The following is a 19,350-nucleotide window of genomic DNA, read 5'->3' as shown; positions in this document are numbered from 1 at the left end:
CTTTCTTCCTTTTCTTCCTTTTCTTCCTTTTCTTCCTTTTCTTTCTTTTCTTTCTTTTCTTTCTTTTCTTCCTTTCTTCCTCTCTTTCTTCTCTTTCTTTTCTTCCTTTTCTTCCTTTCTAACAATTACAAAAAAATAAGCCACTCATTACGTAATAGTAAAGTAGAGGGAATAAAATGGATTGTTGGGAGGAGCCAATTGAGACAGTAGTTTTAGCTTCAAACTTCTGCCTGGTAAAATGGGGAGGGGTTCACTCTATAGCATTGTGTGGAAGTACCATCTTATTGTTAAAAAGTAGACCTGAAGATATATATTTGCTGAGCTTTTTTCTTTCTCATTGGCAGAGCTGAATGTGATTTTACACATTCTTATCTTATCAGATCTTACAGGCCTGTGAGTATCATTAAAGATCTTTTACTTACTGCAGTTCAAGATTTGTTTCCACATATGTTATTTTATCACATTGTGATGACTTCTGCCACTGAAGTCAAGGTCTTTTGTGGGTTTTATGCAAGCTCGTTCAAAAGCTTTAAGGGCTAAATGCAAAAAAAGAGAAATAGAAATCTTGAAAAATCAGGAAATGCAGAAGGACGTTTTCTAACAGTTTTTTTTACTCTATCACGTAACACAATCTGGATGCTTTATGGTATTGTTTTATTACAATATGACAAGCAGTAATATATATTAAGCTAAACATTTTACAAAAGGCACAACAGAATCTGAGATGTTGCAACCCGAGGTGTCAGCACTGTTACAAGTCTAATGCTTATTTCAACTGGGCACCTTAAAACATTGCACTCTGGTTTTTTCCTTTTAAGCACACATTTCTATCATTAGCATTTAGAAGCAGAAGTCTCGCACCAGTTTTCTAATGAGCTGCTTAACTCCTTATTTGTTCAGTTTGTAATTCGAAGAGGTATTATAGCTGTTAAAAATAGGGAGCTTTCTCTGTTTCCCCATCCCATTTACTGTCAGAGTTAACACCAGTTGGGCTAGTGGTATCTCCTCTACAGTATATGAAATGTAAGATTTCTACATTTCCCAGAGATTGATGGATAGGGAGGAGGCAATTTCACAGAGCTTTAAATATTATTCATTATTTATGGAGCTTAACTCCACCAATGAACTTAAACAGTTTTACTTTTCTCACAGAATTCCTTTTCTGTGAGTGCTCCTGCACCCAAGGTTTCTCAGCATTCTCTGTTTCAGTCAAACATTAGTGAAACTTTGGCTCATTTTGCTTTTCAGGCATGTTTGCATTCGACTTTGCTTGCATCTTAACATGAAGTGATTGCACCTAAAGAAAGCAAATGTACACTTTGAATGACCCAGAATGTTGTAGCATTAGACAAGCCAAGCAACCAGAAATTGTGTCACAACCCCCCAAACCATCTTAAAAAGTGCGAAGGTGTTCTCTTATTTTCTTTTTTTTTTTTGGTTGTTTGCTGTTAACAAAAGGTTTAAATGCAGTTTCTTTTGCTTGTCTTCTGGTTTCTCTGCCTTCAAGCTGTCTTTTTTTTTTTTTGCTTTTGGAAACCACAGGGTCTAGTAACTGACTTGAATTCCTTTGATTAAAACATATTTAATCTCTTAATCAAGAAGCTGAAACTTCAAGAAAAATGCACAAGACTCAAGTTACAAGAGCAAGTAACACAAATTCATTAAAACATTGCATTTCTAAATACAGAAAACCTCCAAAAAAAGGAGAATTCATCAGGGTTTTTTTTACAGGACATTGCAGTATTTTTGCAAGTAAGCTAGGAACCAGAGAGAAGTACTTCTGTTGCTTTGTCTTGCTCTGAGCAGAATGAAAACCTACGTGTTTAAGTTCAAAGATTGCTTGGGGGCAGCTTTGGCTGATGGCCTGACTTTGCTGTCAGCTGGTAGCACCCAGGCTGCAGTTCCAGCAGCAGCCTAGGTGGATGTCTCTCAGCACAGCAGTTTCAGGCTTGTGCTGTGCAGTGACACAGTGATCTCTGTGAACTGTAGCTCTGTGGTTAAAGTTTCCTATTCAATATACCTGTGTTTAAAGGGAAGTGCTGTACCACCAGCCTGAAGTGCTGGCTGCACTACAGTTGCAGCTCTGCTTCTGCCACTTATTTCTTTTTTGCCCCTTTTCTTGCTTTATTCTTTCCCTGCCACCTTTGGAAAGAGAGGTCCCTTCCTCCGTGGTCCTGGCTCCCAGTCAGAGGGACACGGAGCGCTTCCTCTTCCTTGCAGTGTACTCCCCTGCAATGAAATTGGATAAGGAGTGGCTCAGGCGAGTGTCCAAGGTGTCGGAGATGGTGCTGCCGCTGCTGGCTTTCACCCACGGACACAGGCACCTGAGCATGGCTCTGCGGATGTAATTGTCAAAGCAGTAGTAAATGAAAGGGTTGGCACAACTGTTGGCAAAGGCAAAGGGGCTGCTCACCGTCATGCCCACCTGAGCAACCGTGTCAAGGAAACAGTCAGGCAGCTTCTGCAGTCCCAACAGGATGGCCATAAGCTTGAAGAGGTTGAAGGGCACCCAAGAGATGACAAAAGCAGCCACCACAATGAAGACGATCTTGATAGATTTTCTCAGCTTCTTATCGTGTTTCCCAGATCTCTGGTAATGGACACAGAGTCTCTTTGTGATGGAGCAGTAGAAGGTCAGAATGCTCAACAGCGGGAAGAAGAAGGCCAGGATTAAAATCATCAGTGATGTGATCTGTTTGGATTCTGTCACGTCTTTGTCTGTGCAGTACATCTTGCCGTAGCGCTCATTCAGTTCTCTGGACAAAAGGGTTGGTATCCCTAAGCAGCAGGATAACAGCCAGACACAGAAGCAAAGGCCACTGGAATAGGATCTGGTTCGGACCCTTCTAGCAATGGAGGGATACATGATGGCAAGGTACCGGTCTGCACTCATACAAGTGAGGAGGAGGATGCTGCAGTACATGTTGACTGAGATGATGTAAGAACTAGCTTTACAGAGGAAAGATCCTACCCTCCATATCCCATCTGATGCCTCCTTGTCCACCCAGAATGGCAGCGTGATGAGGAAGATGAAGTCTGAAGCAGCAAGGTTAATGATGAAGACGTCAATCAGCCTCTGGACCCGTCGCTTGAAGACTAAGGCTACGATCAGGATGGAGTTGCCAAGAATGCCCACCAAGAACACGGCAGCATACAGGACAGGCAGGACAGGGAGGAAAGCAGTCATATGCTGTAGCTGCTCGTACTGGCAGCTGTCCTCGTAGTAGTAGTCATCATAGTTGAAAGTGACCGTAGTCACAGGCGAAAGCTGAATGAGATCTGTTTCTGGCCCAGCTGTCCTCATCTTGAGGCTGATGAAGGCTCTGAGCTCCCCTCTTCCCTTCCCCTCGTGGTCTTCTTTAAAAACATGCTAACATGTAAGGGGGGAGGAGTGGGGGAGGAGGAGAAAAGTGGTTTTGGGGTGTAATTCTTACCCTTTTAGCCAATCGTGTAGGAAACAGACAAGCGATGAGCATCTCTGATTAGTCAAAACCCCATCTTCAGAACAAGGAGCTGCTGCTTTTTTAAAGTTAGATCTGATTTTATCTGTATTTTATATTTGCTTGTAGAAGCAATCTGGGTTTGGGTTTTGCTTTTATTTTGGGGGAAGGAAAGTTGTTTTCAAGATTCTGAAGTTTTAAATTTTTAGGACAGGATATTACTTGTCTGCAGGTTAGAGATTATACCATCTCAGAAGAAATCAGGGAGTGGTGAATTTGGGCTCTACTTTCTTTATCTTTCTTTGCAAGCTCAGCTTTTCTGAGGCTTGGAGGCATTTATATTTTCTTTATTCATTTATGATTGTTCTCTGTAATTCTGTCATATGAATGTGCTTAGGCAAAAATATTTAAAACTGTGGTCTCCTGTACTTGTTCGGTATCAGTCCCAGGCTCACACCGCCCTGCCAGTTCCCCCTCCTTTCCCTCAGCCCCCCAGATCTCCCACCTGGGCACTCCCACACTCAGATTTACCAATCTGTTTGATATTTAGAGGACAGTTTGTTGATGTGCCATGATTTCTTCTGCATTTCAAACCCTAGCTTGATCAGCTGAACGGTGGCATGGTCCTGCTCCTCCTGCCTGTGAAGCCTCCACATCTTTGAGCCATTCTTAGCTATGGCGTTCTTTTCCAAAAAGCCCCAGTTTTTTCCATCTCTCATTCACAGTTTCACCCACTAGTCCAGCTTTGCCTTACCTTACAGTCAGCTCTCTCAGCGTTGCAAAACGCAAATGAAAATTTTCCCTTTTTCAAGTACTGAATTTATCATGACTTTGTCAGTGCGTGCTAATTTCAAACATCTTCTGGTCTACATCATCCTTTCTCTCTTCTGCACATCAGTTCAATTTCTCCTTCCCCTCCCACCTGCATGTTCACAGACCTGTCATGTCTTTGGGATTTTCAAACTTTGAGCAAACAGCTTCCTGGAGAGCTGTCCAGTCCCAGGCGTGTAGGCCACATCCACGTACATGCACACGTCTCCATAGGCTGAAAGCAACTCAATCACACAGAGCAAATCAGTCTCATCCAGTGCACTATGGATGCCCTCAGGATCACTCTGCCAGTGCTGAGGTTACGTGCTCCAGTGTGCTGGGTTCTTGTTAGACTTCCAGGTGCCTGGACAGGCAGCCAGCTGCTGTTACATGCATGGTTGTCAGATCGAGAGATATTTAGACGGGCACTCGCACGCCTCTATATGCTGATGATTAATAAAGAACCAAGTATATACAACAGCCAGTTATATACACCATCAGTGGGGCACTAATGAACTCTCGCTGATGGTTTTTCATGGAATGAGTAAGGATTTAATTATCTGAGTGTTGTTCACCCATAGAGGCCTCTGTAAGAAAAGATCAAGGTGTATAAAAAGAGATTTGCTTACATTACCCATTTGTATCCTGTAACCCTATGTGGAACTGTAAACCTGAACAGGCTAAAAGTCGTCTTTTAGCCGTCTTTGCCAAGCATCTGAAGATAATAAAAGATGCACCTACTTTTCAACTGGGGTTATATAAAAGTGCCCAAATGTCTTGCAGTTTACAGAAATGATTCTTGATGGATTCATTGCAGAGGTGCTTTTGTGATCACCTTTATTTATTTCTACATTGAGAAATGTGCTTCAGTTTTATAATTCCAAGAAGATCTGAGAAGTGATATGGTAGAGACATTTTCTTTTTATGTGTGCTGGAGTAGAAGATACGTTGAACCTTCCAGTCTGTGTATAATAGCTTTTCCTCACTTGCAGTCATGGGCATCTGTTATTCTACTCTGCACTTAGATGCAGAGCGTCTTACATGCAGTCACAAGATTTATGTATTAGGCATGAATTTCTCTCTCTTCACCTCACATCTCTATGTATTCCTTGAAATTGACTCCACCCTCTCTTAATCTCAGGGTACTCAAAAAAAAAAAAAAAAAAAAAAGACTTTTAAAGAAATCTGATGAAACCACGGAGTTAAGTGTGTGCATGTCATCTATGCTTGTGCTTGTGGTTCCTCACTTTGTTGTAAAGGGGAGATATAAGAAAAAAGAGGAGAAACTCTTTAGTGGGATCTGTTATGATGAGACAAGGGGAAATGGTTTGAAACTAAAAAGGGAGAGATTTAGGTTTGATATAAGGAAGTTTTTTTTATGGTAAGGGTGGTGAGGCACTGCAACATGTTGGCTAGGGAGTTGGTGGATGCCCTGTCCCTGAAGACATTCATGGTCAGGCTGGATAGGGCTCTGGGTACCCTGGTCCAGCTGTAGATGTCCCCGTTCATTGCAGGGAAGTTGGACTAGATGACTTTTAAGAGTCCTTTCCAACTCAAACAATTCTGTGATTTTACTTAAAACAAAACAAAACAAAAAAATAATGGATGGGATCAGCTCTGTTCTCTGGAGTGTGCTCTGTATTTGCTGAATGCTCTGAAGAGAGTTGTGGCTGTTGCTGTGACTTCCATTTTACAGACATTGCCTCATCCGGACAGAGCATTTGCAAAGATATTGTGATGTGTCATGAATGATGAAGCCATCTGTAACTGTCTGTAAGTCTTGACTTTGTGTGTGTGTGTGAATGATTTGCATGAAACTTATCTTCATGCAGGGTCTGCCTCTTCCAGAGTTCATTTCTCTGAAGGAGAGCTAAGTTCTCATGAACATTCAGCACAAAGAAGCTCCCCTCGCAACTTTGCTGCTCAGATAATTCAGAAAGCCGAGCACATGATGCACCAAGATCCCAGAAACGCAGCAAAATATGTTGTCACCAGGACAGCCTACACCTTCTCTTCACCCCCTTCCTACTACACCCCCATCCTACTGTATATGTCTACAGTACTTTCCTCCCTCTCCCACTTCTCCCAAGATGAGTCTGCCTTTTTCCAGGGACAAAACGCTTTACTGAAGCAGCAGCCTCCAGCTTGGCTTTGGTGTGTTTTTCTCCAATCAAGGCACTCATCTTTTCCAACCTTTGCTACAGTCCCATTGAGGCAATGTGAAACATGCAGCCGCCGGATGCTGAGTTGTTTTGAACATGAGAATGAACCTGAAGCTTTTGTGATCACACACTTGTGACAGGTGCTGCATTTGTGGCCATGCATGTGGTCTGTCCTGCTTCGGCACATCTGCTCTCATGGTCCCGCTTTTCTAAAATGCACTTGTGAAGCATGTTGTGTCAGTGTTTGCACCATTTTCTTAAACCTTCCTGGGGTCATTTTACTGAAGGCAACTGCTAGATAGGTACAGCAGGACAAATTAAAATACAATCCTACTCTTGTAAAGCCTCAGCAGTTTTTCTGGCAGTAGCAAGGGAGAACATTTCACATAACCGTTCTCTGATGGGTAAAGCCTGCAGCACATGTTATAGTAGCCTTCTAGTGCTATGGCAAAGTGAGTAAAAGATGCACAGCAGAACTACATGTACAGAAAGTGCTTTTACGTAAGCACGGGAATTTAGATCAGGGTGAGGTATGCATCAGTAAAGCATTAATGACAATAAATGCTGAGAAGGAACGCAGCTTCATTTGGCCATAAAAGAAAGTGGAGTAGTTTCTAAATGATTGTGCTTCAAAAACCTTTTGTAAAGAACAAGGATTTGTAGGCCAATAAAAAAAGATTGGCTGAAACTGCCTTAGTATGTTGTAGCCATGGTGGAGACAGGCTCAGAGGAAACCAGATGAGTACCTACCAACAGAAGTTGAACCAGTACACCGAGATGGGCTGAAATAGTTTCCAATCTGGAGCAACAATCTCCAATGTGGAGTATGGGAAGAAAACACTTTTTGGTACAATTACTAAATAAAAATATTTTTTATTCCTTTTTAATTTCTATTTTTGTGCTTGTTTTATAATATATTATTACAGTAGTGAGTGTATGTTATTTTTAAATAAATATACACATAATAGAGTGCATGCTCAAATGTTTTTCTCTGATTGAAGGGCACAGTCAAAAAAGTTTGGATACTACTGAATGAGTGGATTGGAAGGGACCTTAAAGCCCATCCAGTTCCAGCCCCCTTCCCCTGGGCAGGGTTGCCACCCACTAGATAGGGCTGCCCAGGGGCCTGTTTGGATGAGTGGATGTCATTAAAGCAAACTGGTTCTGCTCAGATTTGAAAGAAGTGTATGTGGAAAGTCTTATCACTGTGAAAATTAGCCTTAGCTCTTCTGTGCCATGCATAGAGAACTACAGAAGGCAAAAATAAAACCAGGGAGACAATAAAAAGGTTTGAGAGGAATCTGGGGGATTTCTGCTGCACTATCTGTGTGAAGTGCTTATGAAAAACTAAAGCCACCATTTTTATTATTTCAGAGAGATTTGAGAGAGGCAGTATCTTGTAGAAAACCAGCTAGTGTTACTGGGAAGACTGGACAGTCTTTGAACCTCTTTTTCATAGAATCACAGAATGACCTGGGTTGAAAAGGACCACGATGATCATCTGGTTTCAACCCCCCTGCTATGTGCAGGGTTGCCAACCACCAGACCAGGCTGCCCAGAGCCACACCCAGCCTGGCCTTGAATGCCTCCAGGGATGGGGCATCCACAGCCTCCTTGGGCAACCTGTTCAGTGCGTCACCACCTCTGTGTGAAAAACTTCCTCCTAATATCTAACTTAAACCTCCCTTGTCTCACTTTAAGACCATTCCCCATTGTCCTATCACTATCCATGCACATAAATAGCTGTTCCCCTCCTGTTTATAAGCTCCTTCAAGTACTGGAAGGCCACAGTGAGGTCTCCCCAGAGCCTTCTCTTGTCCAAGCTAAACAAGCCCAGTTCCCTCAACCTTTCTTCAGTGGAGAGGTGCTCCAGCCCTCTGATCATCCTAGTAGTCCTCCCCTGGAGGACCGCTAGCTTCTGTCTTCGTGCTTTCCCTCTTTATACACCTGAGGTTGCAGAGACATGGGTTTTTGACCAGGCTGCATCTCAGCAGCTGGTGACCCACCATCGCCTGTTTGTTCTTTCCCTTTTCTGCTTTCCAGGATAAAGTCTTCTGCCACTTCTATGTGTAGTCTCTCCTCAGTGCTCTTAAATGAATGAGCTCATCGATGACTCTATTGACATGCATGTTTGCTTGCCCCCAGCTTTCCAACGACCAGGTCACCCTGTACCAGTCCCCTTTCCATTTAATTATTTACCCTTTCTTCAGGCCTTGTGCCACCTGTGATGTTTTATCAGTGATGACAGTCTGCTTTCTTCCAGCCTATCGATATATAATTTAAATATTTCAGACCCCCAAATCCTCCTTTGTTCCAAATTTTGTGGTGCTGGTAAGCCAATTCCATGATCAAGAAAGGTGGGCTGTCCTGGGAGGGGTTTCTTACCTAGAAATTATTTCCCCTGCAGTACACAGAGAAATGAAAACTGTAGGTATTCCTGGGTGTTTTTGAATTTCTGTTGGTTGCTAAAATCAAAACTGGGTGTGGAGATCTGCCTGCAGGTAATTGGTAGCCATGGGTGGGCGTCCTGGATTAGCTTGTGTGGGCATGGGGACCAGTGGTGGAAGGATTTTTGCATTTTTCACTTTTTTTTTTTTTTGTTTTTTGGCGGGAGAGGAAGGTTTGAAAGTCACTTAGCCGGGATATTGTGTCGCCATTTTTACGAGCAAAAAAGAAAAAGCATGAGCCTTTATGGCCACAAATGGAGATTGTACAATGACAGCTGCAGAAGGGACAGGGCTGCCACTCGGCGCTCACAAGGCATTTCGTCTTTCTGCAGAATCTCACCACAGGGAAGGGACGTTTGGCGACGCCAGGACCGCGATGCCGCCGGTGGACGTCGTTGAAAACGACCACAATGATCATCTGGTTTCAACCCCCTGCTGTGTGCAGGGTCGCCAACCAGCAGCCCAGGCTGCCCAGAGCCACATCCAGCCTGGCCTTGAATGCCTCCAGGGATGGGGCATCCACAGCCTCCTTGGGCAACCTGTTCAGTGCGTCACCACCTCTGTGTGAAAAACTTCCTCCTGATATCTAACCTAAACCAGAAAGACGATTTTCTGAGGGAACGACAGCGAGCAGCGGAAGCGCCGGGTGACAACAGCTCCCAGCAGCACCGCGACGGCGCCGGAAGGGGAAGGCCGGGGGGGGCGGGGCGGCGTGCGGCCTTATGAGCGCTGCTCCTAGGGAAGGAGGTCGGTGGGACTGCAGCTCCCGTGGAGCTAAGCGGCGGAGGGCGGGGCGTAGTCCTGGCCCGGGGGGGCTGAGGGGCTGGGAATGGAGGCGATCCGCTGCGGTGAGTGCCGCGCTCCGGGCCGGTTGCGGCCCTTGGAGGGCGGAGAGGCGGCCTCGGAGGGAGAGGCGGTTCGCGTTGCGGGCTCGGGGTCTGTCGGCCTGCTCGGCGCGGCGGTGGGGCGAGGCCGGCGGGGCGTTAGCGGCTCCTCGGATGGCGGCGCGGTACGGGGCGCGGGCCCGTCGTGCCGGTTGTGTGCCGCGTGGGCTGCGGGCGGTGATGTGGTCCCGAGGGCTCTCGCCTTCAGCTTTCTCCCCTTCGTTCTTTATCGTTTTCACCGTACGCTGACTAACATCAGCGGGTTGCTGCTATGGCGGTTGCGAACTCTTTGGTTTCTTGTCTCCTTCCAGGCTGCTGCTCATGTGCCGATGGCGTTGCGGGAGCGGTATGAATGGAGAGGTTAGGGCCAGCGGGCAGTTGGCGGTGTATGCTTCTTGCTTACTGCAGGACAGCGGTAGCTCAGTGTCTCTGAAGTCACCTGCAACAACTGGAACTGTGTGTGCTGCTGGATCTGAGGAGCAGTAAGGTAAGAAGGCTTGAGCAGCATTGCTTCCTAATCCTATATTGCCTGAGTATCAAAAGTAGGAGTGTGTTTGAAAGTGTTGCTGGCCACGTCCCCACGCTTAATTTTTCAGATCTTCTGCCTGCTTTCTCTCATAGCAGCCCAATTGCGAGTGTATTTTCTGAGAAAGTGCTGGAACTTATTAGGTTATGCTTGCAGCCTTGCTATTTTGTGATGCTGGGTAGAAGGAGTTTCCTATACGTGATGGCCTGCTAGCTCATGGGAGCAATTCCTGTAACTGGAGACAAATTCCCTTCTGCTATGGAACAGTGACTTCATAAAGTGCTTATCCACATCCTAGTCCTGTGAGTCCTGTGCTTGGTTGCTTACCAGAACACTTGCTTTTGTGTTATTCTTTGTTTGTTTGTTTTTGTTTGTTTTTCATTTCCAGCTCTAATGACCTGCACTTTTTTCCTCTTATGGGAAGTGTGTACATCTTTGCATTCCTTCAAATATTGCTGCTGGTTTGGTCTTCTTCCATGTTTTGAAATTTTTACATGCCTCATTTCTTCAAAGAAGTGTAACTACAGTTTCCTTTGAGGCACTTATGCTTGAGTGCCTGTATTCCATTGCTTTGTGTTTATGTTCACTGCCTAGTTCAGTCTCAGCCATGACCTGTTTTAAGTAGTTTGTGCTATTAGAGTGAAATGTGCTGGTGGTGAGGTATGAACATACCTTTTTAAAAACAAGGTTCTTGCTGACAGCCTATAAAGAGAAAAGATACTTCTATTTAGCATTAATCTTTGTCTCTATAATTGTCATCATCTTTAGTAGTAGTGGGTTTTTTCTGTCAGTAGTCTCATGTAAAAGTATCTCCCACACTTTTTTTTTTTGTGCAGCTTTCTGGTAACTATTTTCACTGATAATGCTTACAACTTCTATTGAGCCCTGCCTGACAATGAAAGCTTGATTCTGCTCTGAGCAGAGGACACCTGCTTTAGATGGTGAGCCTTTCCTGCTAGTGAAGATACTCTGCAAATGAGCAAAGTGGCCAAGCTTCTGTCAGTGTCTGTGGCATGGAGAACTTCTAGTTCAGAATTGTCCTGAAGTGCTGTTGAGTTATTCATCTCTCCTATAATTGTATTTTCTTTAAGCACTCTAAGTGCTAGACAGAAGCATTAAGGACTGTTGTTAACAAGGGTGTGTGCTCTTGCTCTGGCGCTGTCTTGTCTATTCTGCAAATCCATGTATGTTCTTCACAGAAGGAACCAACACAAAGCCACATGCTGATTTTTAGGGGCCAGTAGCCACGTCAGCTGTTTCTGCCTATCTCCAGAGCTATGCATTCTGTCATCTATGTCCAACCTTTTGTCTTGCCTGGGCTGCATTCAGTGAGGAATTGTCTTGGGCTGCATGTACGTAGACATCTCTGAAACTAATGCTTCCTATTTATTTCCATGGGAACTACAAATGATACAAAGAGTATAATAATAATACTCAATAGAGCAAATTCTCAGCTACAAAGCACTACTCTTCCCCACCATTAGTTGTGCATTTTTGCCAGTGATGAACAAGAGCCAGCATGCCCATTTGTAGAAAACTGCACCAATGGAGGTAATTTGGTGTCACTGTTACACTGCTGAAATGCACCATCCACTGCCTCACTGTGCTCACGTGCTATGCTTGGTGTCTGCAAACTTTCAGCAAGCATCAGTGAAAGTCAGCAGGTGCCATTTTTTCCTCATGGAAGAATTCAGTCCCATACTTCTGCTTTGTCTGCACTGCCATGTCAGGTACCATTTTGTCTGACTGCCCCTCTGCTGCCATCTCATACAACATCAAAATGTGATTAAATACTGTCTGGAAGATTCAGCCTCTACTGCCATACCACCAATGTCTGTCTCTGTTGTAGGCTGACATAATAAAATAGAGATGTTAGTTCCAAAGCAGCACTAGTATGTAAATAGTTATATTAGTTATAGTATGTAAGCCACAAAACTTTATTTTTTAATTAGAAGATGAAAAAATGAGCAATAAAAACACAAAACTAATGTGATATTTGACCTTGGTTTTGTGAAACTAGCACAAATACAGTTCATTGTCAGTGGCTGGAATTCTTAGTTCTCAAGGTCCTTGTCAGGTATTTTTTTTTTTTTTAAGGAATTTTACTCTTTCTGTGCTTCATCATAGTTGCTGACAAATGTACATACTGCCAAAAAGTGATGAAGTGAGTAAGGTGAAGTGAGGGATGTTTTTCCTCTTGTAATGGAGGGCTTATATAAATCCAGTAGAGAGAGATAATCACACTTGAGTTGAATACTTGAGTGCAACTCTATGTTCAATTTGAGAATTTTCAGGTAAATATATTTGTCACCTAAAAATAGTCATAAATGAAGCAATTGATGTTTTTTGAGATCTTGAAACTTATTCTCAAATTCCTTTATCTAAATGAAAAGCATGACTGCGTATTTTCTCTGTCCACAGAACTGTTATGTTCAGTCAATGTATCAAAGTGTGTGATGTTATTTTGCCATCACTTAAGTCAGCACTGCCCTGTGCCAGTGCCCTGTGTCTGACAGTGCCAGCTGTACACTGCTGTGTGGTTGTTGTGAGCAATGGGTGTGCCCCCTCAGTGGGGCAGAGCTGCTGCCATGATGATGTGGGGCAGGTGATGGCTGCAGGGTGGTCTGGACCACGTACAGCCTGCAGGCTGAATGTGCTGGTGTTACATGGTTGAACATCAATGGGTGGCCATGGATAATGAATGCTAGGAGGTGCTTGAATTTGCCTGCTGTGTTCCTCTTCTGCTCCTCCAGTGCCCTGTGTACTTTGAGCTAGGTCCTAGAATGTCAAGGGGCAATGTAAGTACGAAACTTAAGATTGAACAGTACACAAAATATTTGCTTCTAAATCTTGTTGCTGTGTCTTCTGGATAAATAAGCCCAGATAAGATTTCTTCCTGCTGATATGATTGCATAGCTTATAAAGGTTCAGAGCTTGTGGATTGCTTTTTAGTGTTGCATGTGTTGTGGTGTTTCAAGTGGATGCTATTTTTTAGTTCAGAAAAACATCAGTTCTAATCTTGATCACTTCTAATAAGCAGTTAAATAAGGCATACTGTCTGTAATAATCTCTCTTCCAATATAGAAATGAGGTATGGGGAATGATAGAAGTATACATAATCTTTCACTCTCAACTCCATTAGCAGATTTGAACCAAGTAGAGGAGCAGGGAGAAGAATGGTTAGCAACAGATATTAATGCCTTTGAAATTCCCTGCTTATTTTGCACTTTGTTTCATAGTTTAGAAACTTGTATTGGAACATCTGACTTGAGCACTCTTTTTTTTCTTTTTTTCTTTTTTTTTTTTTTTTTTTTTGTGAATGTTGTGTGTTTAGGCATTTGTTGTTCCCAATTCATTCAACTTCAAAGGAGCTAAACTAAAATTAAAAAAACTGATCAAGATGCGCAGGGGAAGGAAGGTAAAATGAGCAGTAGAGAAGAACTGATTAGATTGTGTGGTAGCTCATAACACCAGAACAGCTTTAGCTGCAGAAGTGACTTCAGTTGATATTTCACATTTGGCAAGAGCATCAAGCTCTATTTATCATAATCCATAAAATTGAGTACTGTAAACACATGACAAACATTTCAAAGTCATCTGACATTGCAGTATCTAGAAAACGTTGTGTATTAGCAATCAGTTGCTCGTTACAAACACAGTATTGTCCAAATGTAAGTGCATATCTTATCAGTTTTCTCCTGTGCTGCTTTTGCCTCTGAGTTTGTGATTTGATGTGGGCCTGTGAAGGAAGGCCTTGGTTGTCTCTTACAGGGAGCCAGAACAAGGTCCTCCTGGTGGTATGTGAAGGTACTGTCATCTAATGCCCATGAAACAAGGCATTCTCTTGGCAGTATTGTAGTTCTTCAGAAATGCCTCTGCATATGGTGTAGCATTATCTCAGAATTTAGTGTAATTTCCATACCTGTCCTTCCTTGCTTCTTTTGTGTTCTGTCTGTAGTGCCTAGATCACTTTGCAGTTTCCTAAAAGGCATTCCAGTATTTTGCCATGGCTGCCCTTTGTGAACAGTCTGGAAAAGGCTTTTTGGCATATGCATGATTCCTACCTTTGCTGTAAACACAAGCTGTGAAAGCCATATGGAGTGGTAGGCTAAAAGTAGCTTCTACACTTGCTAATCTCTTTAAGGGAAGGTAAATCTTCTGGCTGAGTGCTGTAGTTGTATTCTCTGCTTTCTGTGGTTGCCTACAGTCAAGAAGAGAAGTGCAAGTGAGCTGTGCCATCTGCTTTGGAGGCAGAATTGCTGTTGCTCTCTTGGGGTGATGTATAGAGGCTGGGATAAGAGCGATACCTGTGCCTTGAATTCACATTTCCAGTGAGCATGGAGTAACACAGGCGTAGCATTTCTGTGCTTCTGGCATCTTGGAAAAGAAAAAGATGCATATCCTAAAGAAATATTGCATTATAGGAATGATGTCTTGAGGCTGATGTTGCTAAGATAGCTTTGTTTTTAGCATCAGAAAAGTCACTCACTTGGACCTTCTCTTTCATTTCAGCAGCAATGATGGATAACCGTTTTGCTACAGCACTGGTAATTGCGTGTGTTCTCAGCCTCATCTCCACCATATATATGGCAGCTTCCTTGGGCACTGATTTTTGGTATGAGTACCACACTCTGTCCCCTGCTGAGAACATTACTGAAGCTGGCAGGAGCATCTGGGAGGAATTTGTCAGTGAAGAGGCAGATGAGAAGACCTACACAGATGCACTCTTCCGGTGCAATGGCACAGTTGGGTTGTGGAGGAGGTGCATCACTGTACCCAAAAACTCTCACTGGTACAGCCCACCAGGTATCTCTGGACTAATTAACACTTCACAACTTTGACTAAAGTGGCACTTTTTTCACCTGGGAAGCTTATTTCTAACTTGTATGTTTGCTTTTTAGTAATGGCAATGTAAACTTCTTTAGAAGTGATATGAGAAATGGTCTGTGCCTGTCAATGCTACAGAATCTGAATTTGGTATATTGTATTTGATCTAAATTTAGTCTGGTATAACTTGAGTTGTTGTGTGCTTTTCTTGCATCTGCTGCCCAACAGGTGATGCAGTTATTATGGCTCTGCCAGTTATCTTCTGCCTAGGTGAGATCAAAGTGGGGGGACCAAAACAAGGCAACACTTGCTCCTTTTAGATGGTTATTTGTTTTCCTCACATATTACAAATGCTCCACTGTGGCATCAGCAGAATTTGGAGCTGTTGGATATAGAATGACTGATTTTTGACAAATGGTGGTTGCTATAAAGAAGTTGGTGGAAATTCTGCATATGTAATGCTATGCTTTGTTCTACTAACTACGTTATCCTTGCTGTTGAGATATCCTAAAAACTGTTTTGGGAATTATTTTTTCTTAGTCTAAAATTTTACATGGAGGAGCTTTCCAGTTTAAATGCTTAGGAGAATTGAACGGAGAAGGGGAGTTGGGGGAAAAAAAACTAAAGGCAATTGTCTGTGATGTCTTGTTGTTTTTCTTTGTTGCTGTTGTTCCAGAAACTGATATGACTACAAACTGCATCAGTTTTTCCCTCTCTGATCAGTTTATGGAGAAGTACATAGAGCCTGGAAATCACAACAGTGGCACAGATTTGAATAGGACTTGTAAGTGTCTTTCACATCTTGCAGGTAACAACAGTGGGATTTAAAAAAAGCAGAATGGGGTTTTCCGAATGCAGTTGCTGAGGAGACAACGTCTGCATCTTGCTCTGCAGTTTGTTGGTGCTTTTGTGTGTTGTTTTTTTTTTTTATTATTATTTTACTGTAGCATAAGTAGTAGGTCAAAGCTTTAAAGGAAAGCTTAGGTGTTCCACAGGAATGTGCAAGTTTAAAGTTCTTTCTTCTTCAGAGCCTTTTGTCCTTTTTAGATAAACTGATGAAGGAGTGTGGGTGGAAAGGAGCGTGGTGGAGCAGGTCAGTTCAATAAACCTGGCTTATATGTTTCTTTAATGTGCAGATCTCTGGCGATTGCAGTTTCTCCTGCCATTTGTCAGCCTCGGTCTCATGTGCTTTGGAGCTCTGATTGGGCTCTGTGCATGCGCCTGTCGCAGCCTGTACCCTGCCATTGCCACTGGAGTCCTCCATTTTCTTGCAGGTAGGTCCTCTGCCATCCGCTTATTCTCCCTCCTCTATGAGCTCTTAGTGATAGCCAGACTGCTTCAGCAGCAAACTAACTGCACTTTCTTCTCTTTTCTCCAGGACTTTGTACACTGGGCCTGGTTGGCTGCTATGTAGCTGGGATTGAGCTGCTTCATAAGAAGCTGCCCCTACCTGGTGATGTGAGGGGTGAATTTGGCTGGTCCTTCTGCCTAGCCTGTGTCTCAGCACCTTTGCAGTTTATGGCAGCTGCTCTTTTCATCTGGGCAGCTCGTACCAACAGAAAGGAATTCACTCTCTTGAAAGCATACCGTGTAGCATAGTAAATGCTGCTACACAAGTATTAGGTTTCCATGTGACACACTCCCCTCAACCCTTATTACTTTTATTGTTCTTTTAGACAGAAATTTGGCCTCGTACTGCTTTCTTCTTGCCAGTTCATACAGTATAGCTTGGAGGCCCTGAAGACAAAGACCTTTGGGCTGAATGACCAAACTTTGCCAGAAGTCTGCAGAACTTGGTTATTAAAAAATGGTTTTTAATATATATATATATATGTAAGTTTTCTTTAGTTGACTTTTCTTTGAATATCCTCTTAGTTAAATGTATATTTTTTCTTAATTTTATTACTCTATCAGCCTGACAGAGGATATAGGGAAGGCGTTGTGATGTGGAAGTGAGATAGGAAAAGATGCAGGTAGGCGAGAATGGGAACTGCAGAGTGGAAATTACAAATAATCACTATTTGGGCACTCTCCATAGGCCATAGAGGAGACAAGAGACATGGAAAAAGAGGAACCTGTCTTATGGAAGTACTGTAGTTAAATCAGTGCTGTAGCTTATCTTTGGGTCTCTTACTCTTGCTAGATTGTTACTTTCTATGGCTTCCACCAAAACTGATGTAGGCAGAGCAGCTGGCCCTGGAAGTGGTTGCACAGCACACTTTGCTAAACAGAGAAACTGTGCTGCTTTTGCTGTGAAAGAGAAGTTTCCCTATGTGGAACTTCTTGCTATGCTAGGTACGCTGCTTCCAGGTACCTGCACTACCTGTGGTCATGCGCTCTAATCTTGTGCTTTTGCTTGTAGTGAAATAAGGCTTTCCTATCTCCTGTTGTATTGAAGGCAAACCTTTACAACCTTTTTCACTTGGAATTTGATTTAGTATGTGTGTGTATATGTACATAATACAAACTTTTGTAAATGCTCTTATTTTACCTATGTAGCACATAACAGGGTTTGTTTTTTTTTTTTAAAAGGTGCTGCTCAATTCCCACCTTGTCTCAGATCTATTGGTTAAGTGAAATAAAACAGTCCTCAGAAACTTCTGACGTTGTGTGGATTTGTTGGGATAGGGAAGGAGTGCACTAGAAGGACTGGGGGAGGAATGGGGGAAGGGGGAGGAGAACTATGCATCTCTCTGTAGTCAGGGAAATATCACCAAAAACAAATACATTTTGTTAGGCATGTGGATGGCGTGATTTTTCTTCGACTGTCAGCTGAAGTGGGGACTTCCATAACTACTCCCAGGAAGCAGTTCCTGAGTGGTTGCTGTTACTTTTCTTAGTCTTATAGCTGTAGTGCAGGGTGTTGCTGCCGTAAAGATTCTGAAGTCATCAGAAGTGCTGGATTGCCATTCCTTTTGTAGGTAGGTTACCTCCATTATCTCTTTGATTTCCGTAACTTTTCTTAGTCTGTCATCTGAACTGCCAGTACTCCTGTTGCTTTTTGTTGTTTGTCTTTCTACGTGCTGGACTGCTATTTCTACTCTCTGGAGGTTATTTCTCTGATAGATTTTTTTTGTGTCTTTCTGTCATCATTTTTATACGTTTTCTGATTTGCTGCACTTCCATATCTTTTATCTGGATGCTTCTTCCTTTGTTTCCGCCTGTATCCTGCCGTCCGTTAAGTCAGAATAGCCAGAAGTGTAAGGGAGATGATCCTGCTTTTCTTCTCTGTGCTGGTGAGGCCTCACCTGGTATACTGCATCCAGCTGTGGTTTGCTCAGTACAGGTGAGAGACAGACCTGTTGGACAATGTCCAGAGTAGGGCTGCAGAAATCATCTTGGAATGGAACACTGTTGCTGTGAGGATAGGCTGGGTGAGCTGTTGCTCTTCAGTCTGGAGGGGGGGGGGGGGGGGGGGGGGGAAAGCAAGGCTCTGAGGGTCCATTATTTCAATTATTTTTTTGACTTTGTCTTCTAAAGCATGACTCTCATTGGTTTGCTGTGGAGCTTACGTTCCTTATGTTAGTTATTTTTGTTTTCTTCCTTTGTCAAGGGACATATCAGGCTGACGCTGAATGCGGGAGGTTATTTCTGTTATTCCCATTATTTCTGTTCTCTTACTTGGTCAGCTGCATGTCAGGCTGAGGCTGGATCACTTGGGATTTCCTTTATTTCTGCTATTTCCCTTATTTTCTAGCATCAGCTATGTTACATTGTGCATGCTGCACTTCTGATATCCTGGCAAGCTGTGGTTAAAAGCTGTTTCAGCCTTAAATCTTTTAGGGGATATGACCCCATTGCCCTGACAGTTGCTTTAGGTAAGGCAGTGTCCACTAAACCCTGACAGTTTCTGGAGGATTTGAGCCTCTTCTCTAAGCTTGCCTGTCCTATAGCATTTCTCCCTTCTGTACTTCTCAAGCTTCTCTTTTTGGAGATATATCACCATGAAGTTAAGACCCCAGAGCACTGTAGCAGTGAAGCCTTAGATGCTGCACACCTGGCACTCACAGATCAGTAGACACTGTACAGATTTCTTTTGGGTCTCAGTTGTAACCTGGAAACAACAATAATGCTCTGTCTTCATCTAAATCTGACAAGGTTGTATTGTCAGTAAATCATGAGCAGACCTTTCATTCAAGGAACATATTAGACAACGTTTACTATCTTGCTGTATTAACTCCATTGCTTAACTTCCCAGCATGAACTTTTTGCAGTCCTAGAAGTTATTTTTTTTCCTTCTTAATGGCTCATATG

The 19,350-nt window shown here is 43.1% G+C and overlaps 2 protein-coding genes across 5 annotated transcripts; one reads left to right on the top strand and one right to left on the bottom strand.

Moving 5' to 3' along the window:
* Nucleotides 1–1,416: 1,416 nt before the first annotated feature.
* On the bottom strand, nt 1,417–3,860 carry GPR15 (G protein-coupled receptor 15). 2 transcript variants are annotated; one of them, XM_048936413.1, is made up of 2 exons: nt 2,426–3,860; nt 1,417–2,229 (listed from the first exon to the last, which is right to left on the bottom strand). In XM_048936413.1, exons 1-2 carry the CDS (start codon nt 3,302–3,304, stop codon nt 2,125–2,127), a joined length of 984 nt encoding a protein of 327 aa, XP_048792370.1. In that variant the 5' UTR covers nt 3,305–3,860; the 3' UTR covers nt 1,417–2,124. The 2 variants fall into 2 exon arrangements, with proteins under 2 accessions (XP_048792370.1, XP_048792363.1); XM_048936406.1 differs by having other exon boundaries at nt 1,417–3,860.
* Nucleotides 3,861–9,496: 5,636 nt separating this feature from the next.
* Nucleotides 9,497–17,694, top strand: CLDND1 (claudin domain containing 1). Of its 3 annotated transcripts, none has more exons than XM_048936450.1 (6): nt 9,497–9,606; nt 10,055–10,230; nt 14,785–15,075; nt 15,773–15,880; nt 16,233–16,370; nt 16,475–17,694. In XM_048936450.1, exons 3-6 carry the CDS (start codon nt 14,787–14,789, stop codon nt 16,693–16,695), a joined length of 756 nt encoding a protein of 251 aa, XP_048792407.1. In that variant the 5' UTR covers nt 9,497–9,606; nt 10,055–10,230; nt 14,785–14,786; the 3' UTR covers nt 16,696–17,694. The 3 variants fall into 3 exon arrangements, with proteins under 3 accessions (XP_048792407.1, XP_048792385.1, XP_048792396.1); XM_048936428.1 differs by having other exon boundaries at nt 9,499–9,606; nt 14,782–15,075; XM_048936439.1 differs by having other exon boundaries at nt 9,602–9,707; nt 14,782–15,075.
* The last annotated feature ends 1,656 nt before the right edge of the window (nt 17,695–19,350 follow it).

The sequence above is a fragment of the Lagopus muta genome, chromosome 1, assembly GCF_023343835.1.
Source record: "Lagopus muta isolate bLagMut1 chromosome 1, bLagMut1 primary, whole genome shotgun sequence".
Taxonomy (NCBI): Eukaryota; Metazoa; Chordata; class Aves; order Galliformes; family Phasianidae; genus Lagopus; species Lagopus muta.
This window is presented reverse-complemented; position numbering and strand designations above follow the sequence as displayed.

Coding starts and splice junctions, on each gene's coding strand:
- GPR15 (XM_048936406.1), bottom strand. CDS start 3,304: ATGAGGACAGCTGGGCCAGAAACAGATCTCATTCAGCTTTCGCCTGTG.
- CLDND1 (XM_048936450.1), top strand. CDS start 14,787: ATGATGGATAACCGTTTTGCTACAGCACTGGTAATTGCGTGTGTTCTC. Junction 15,881..16,232: donor CACAGATTTGAATAGGACTT/GTAAGTGTCTTT, acceptor TTTAATGTGCAG/ATCTCTGGCGATTGCAGTTT. Junction 16,371..16,474: donor AGTCCTCCATTTTCTTGCAG/GTAGGTCCTCTG, acceptor TCTTTTCTCCAG/GACTTTGTACACTGGGCCTG.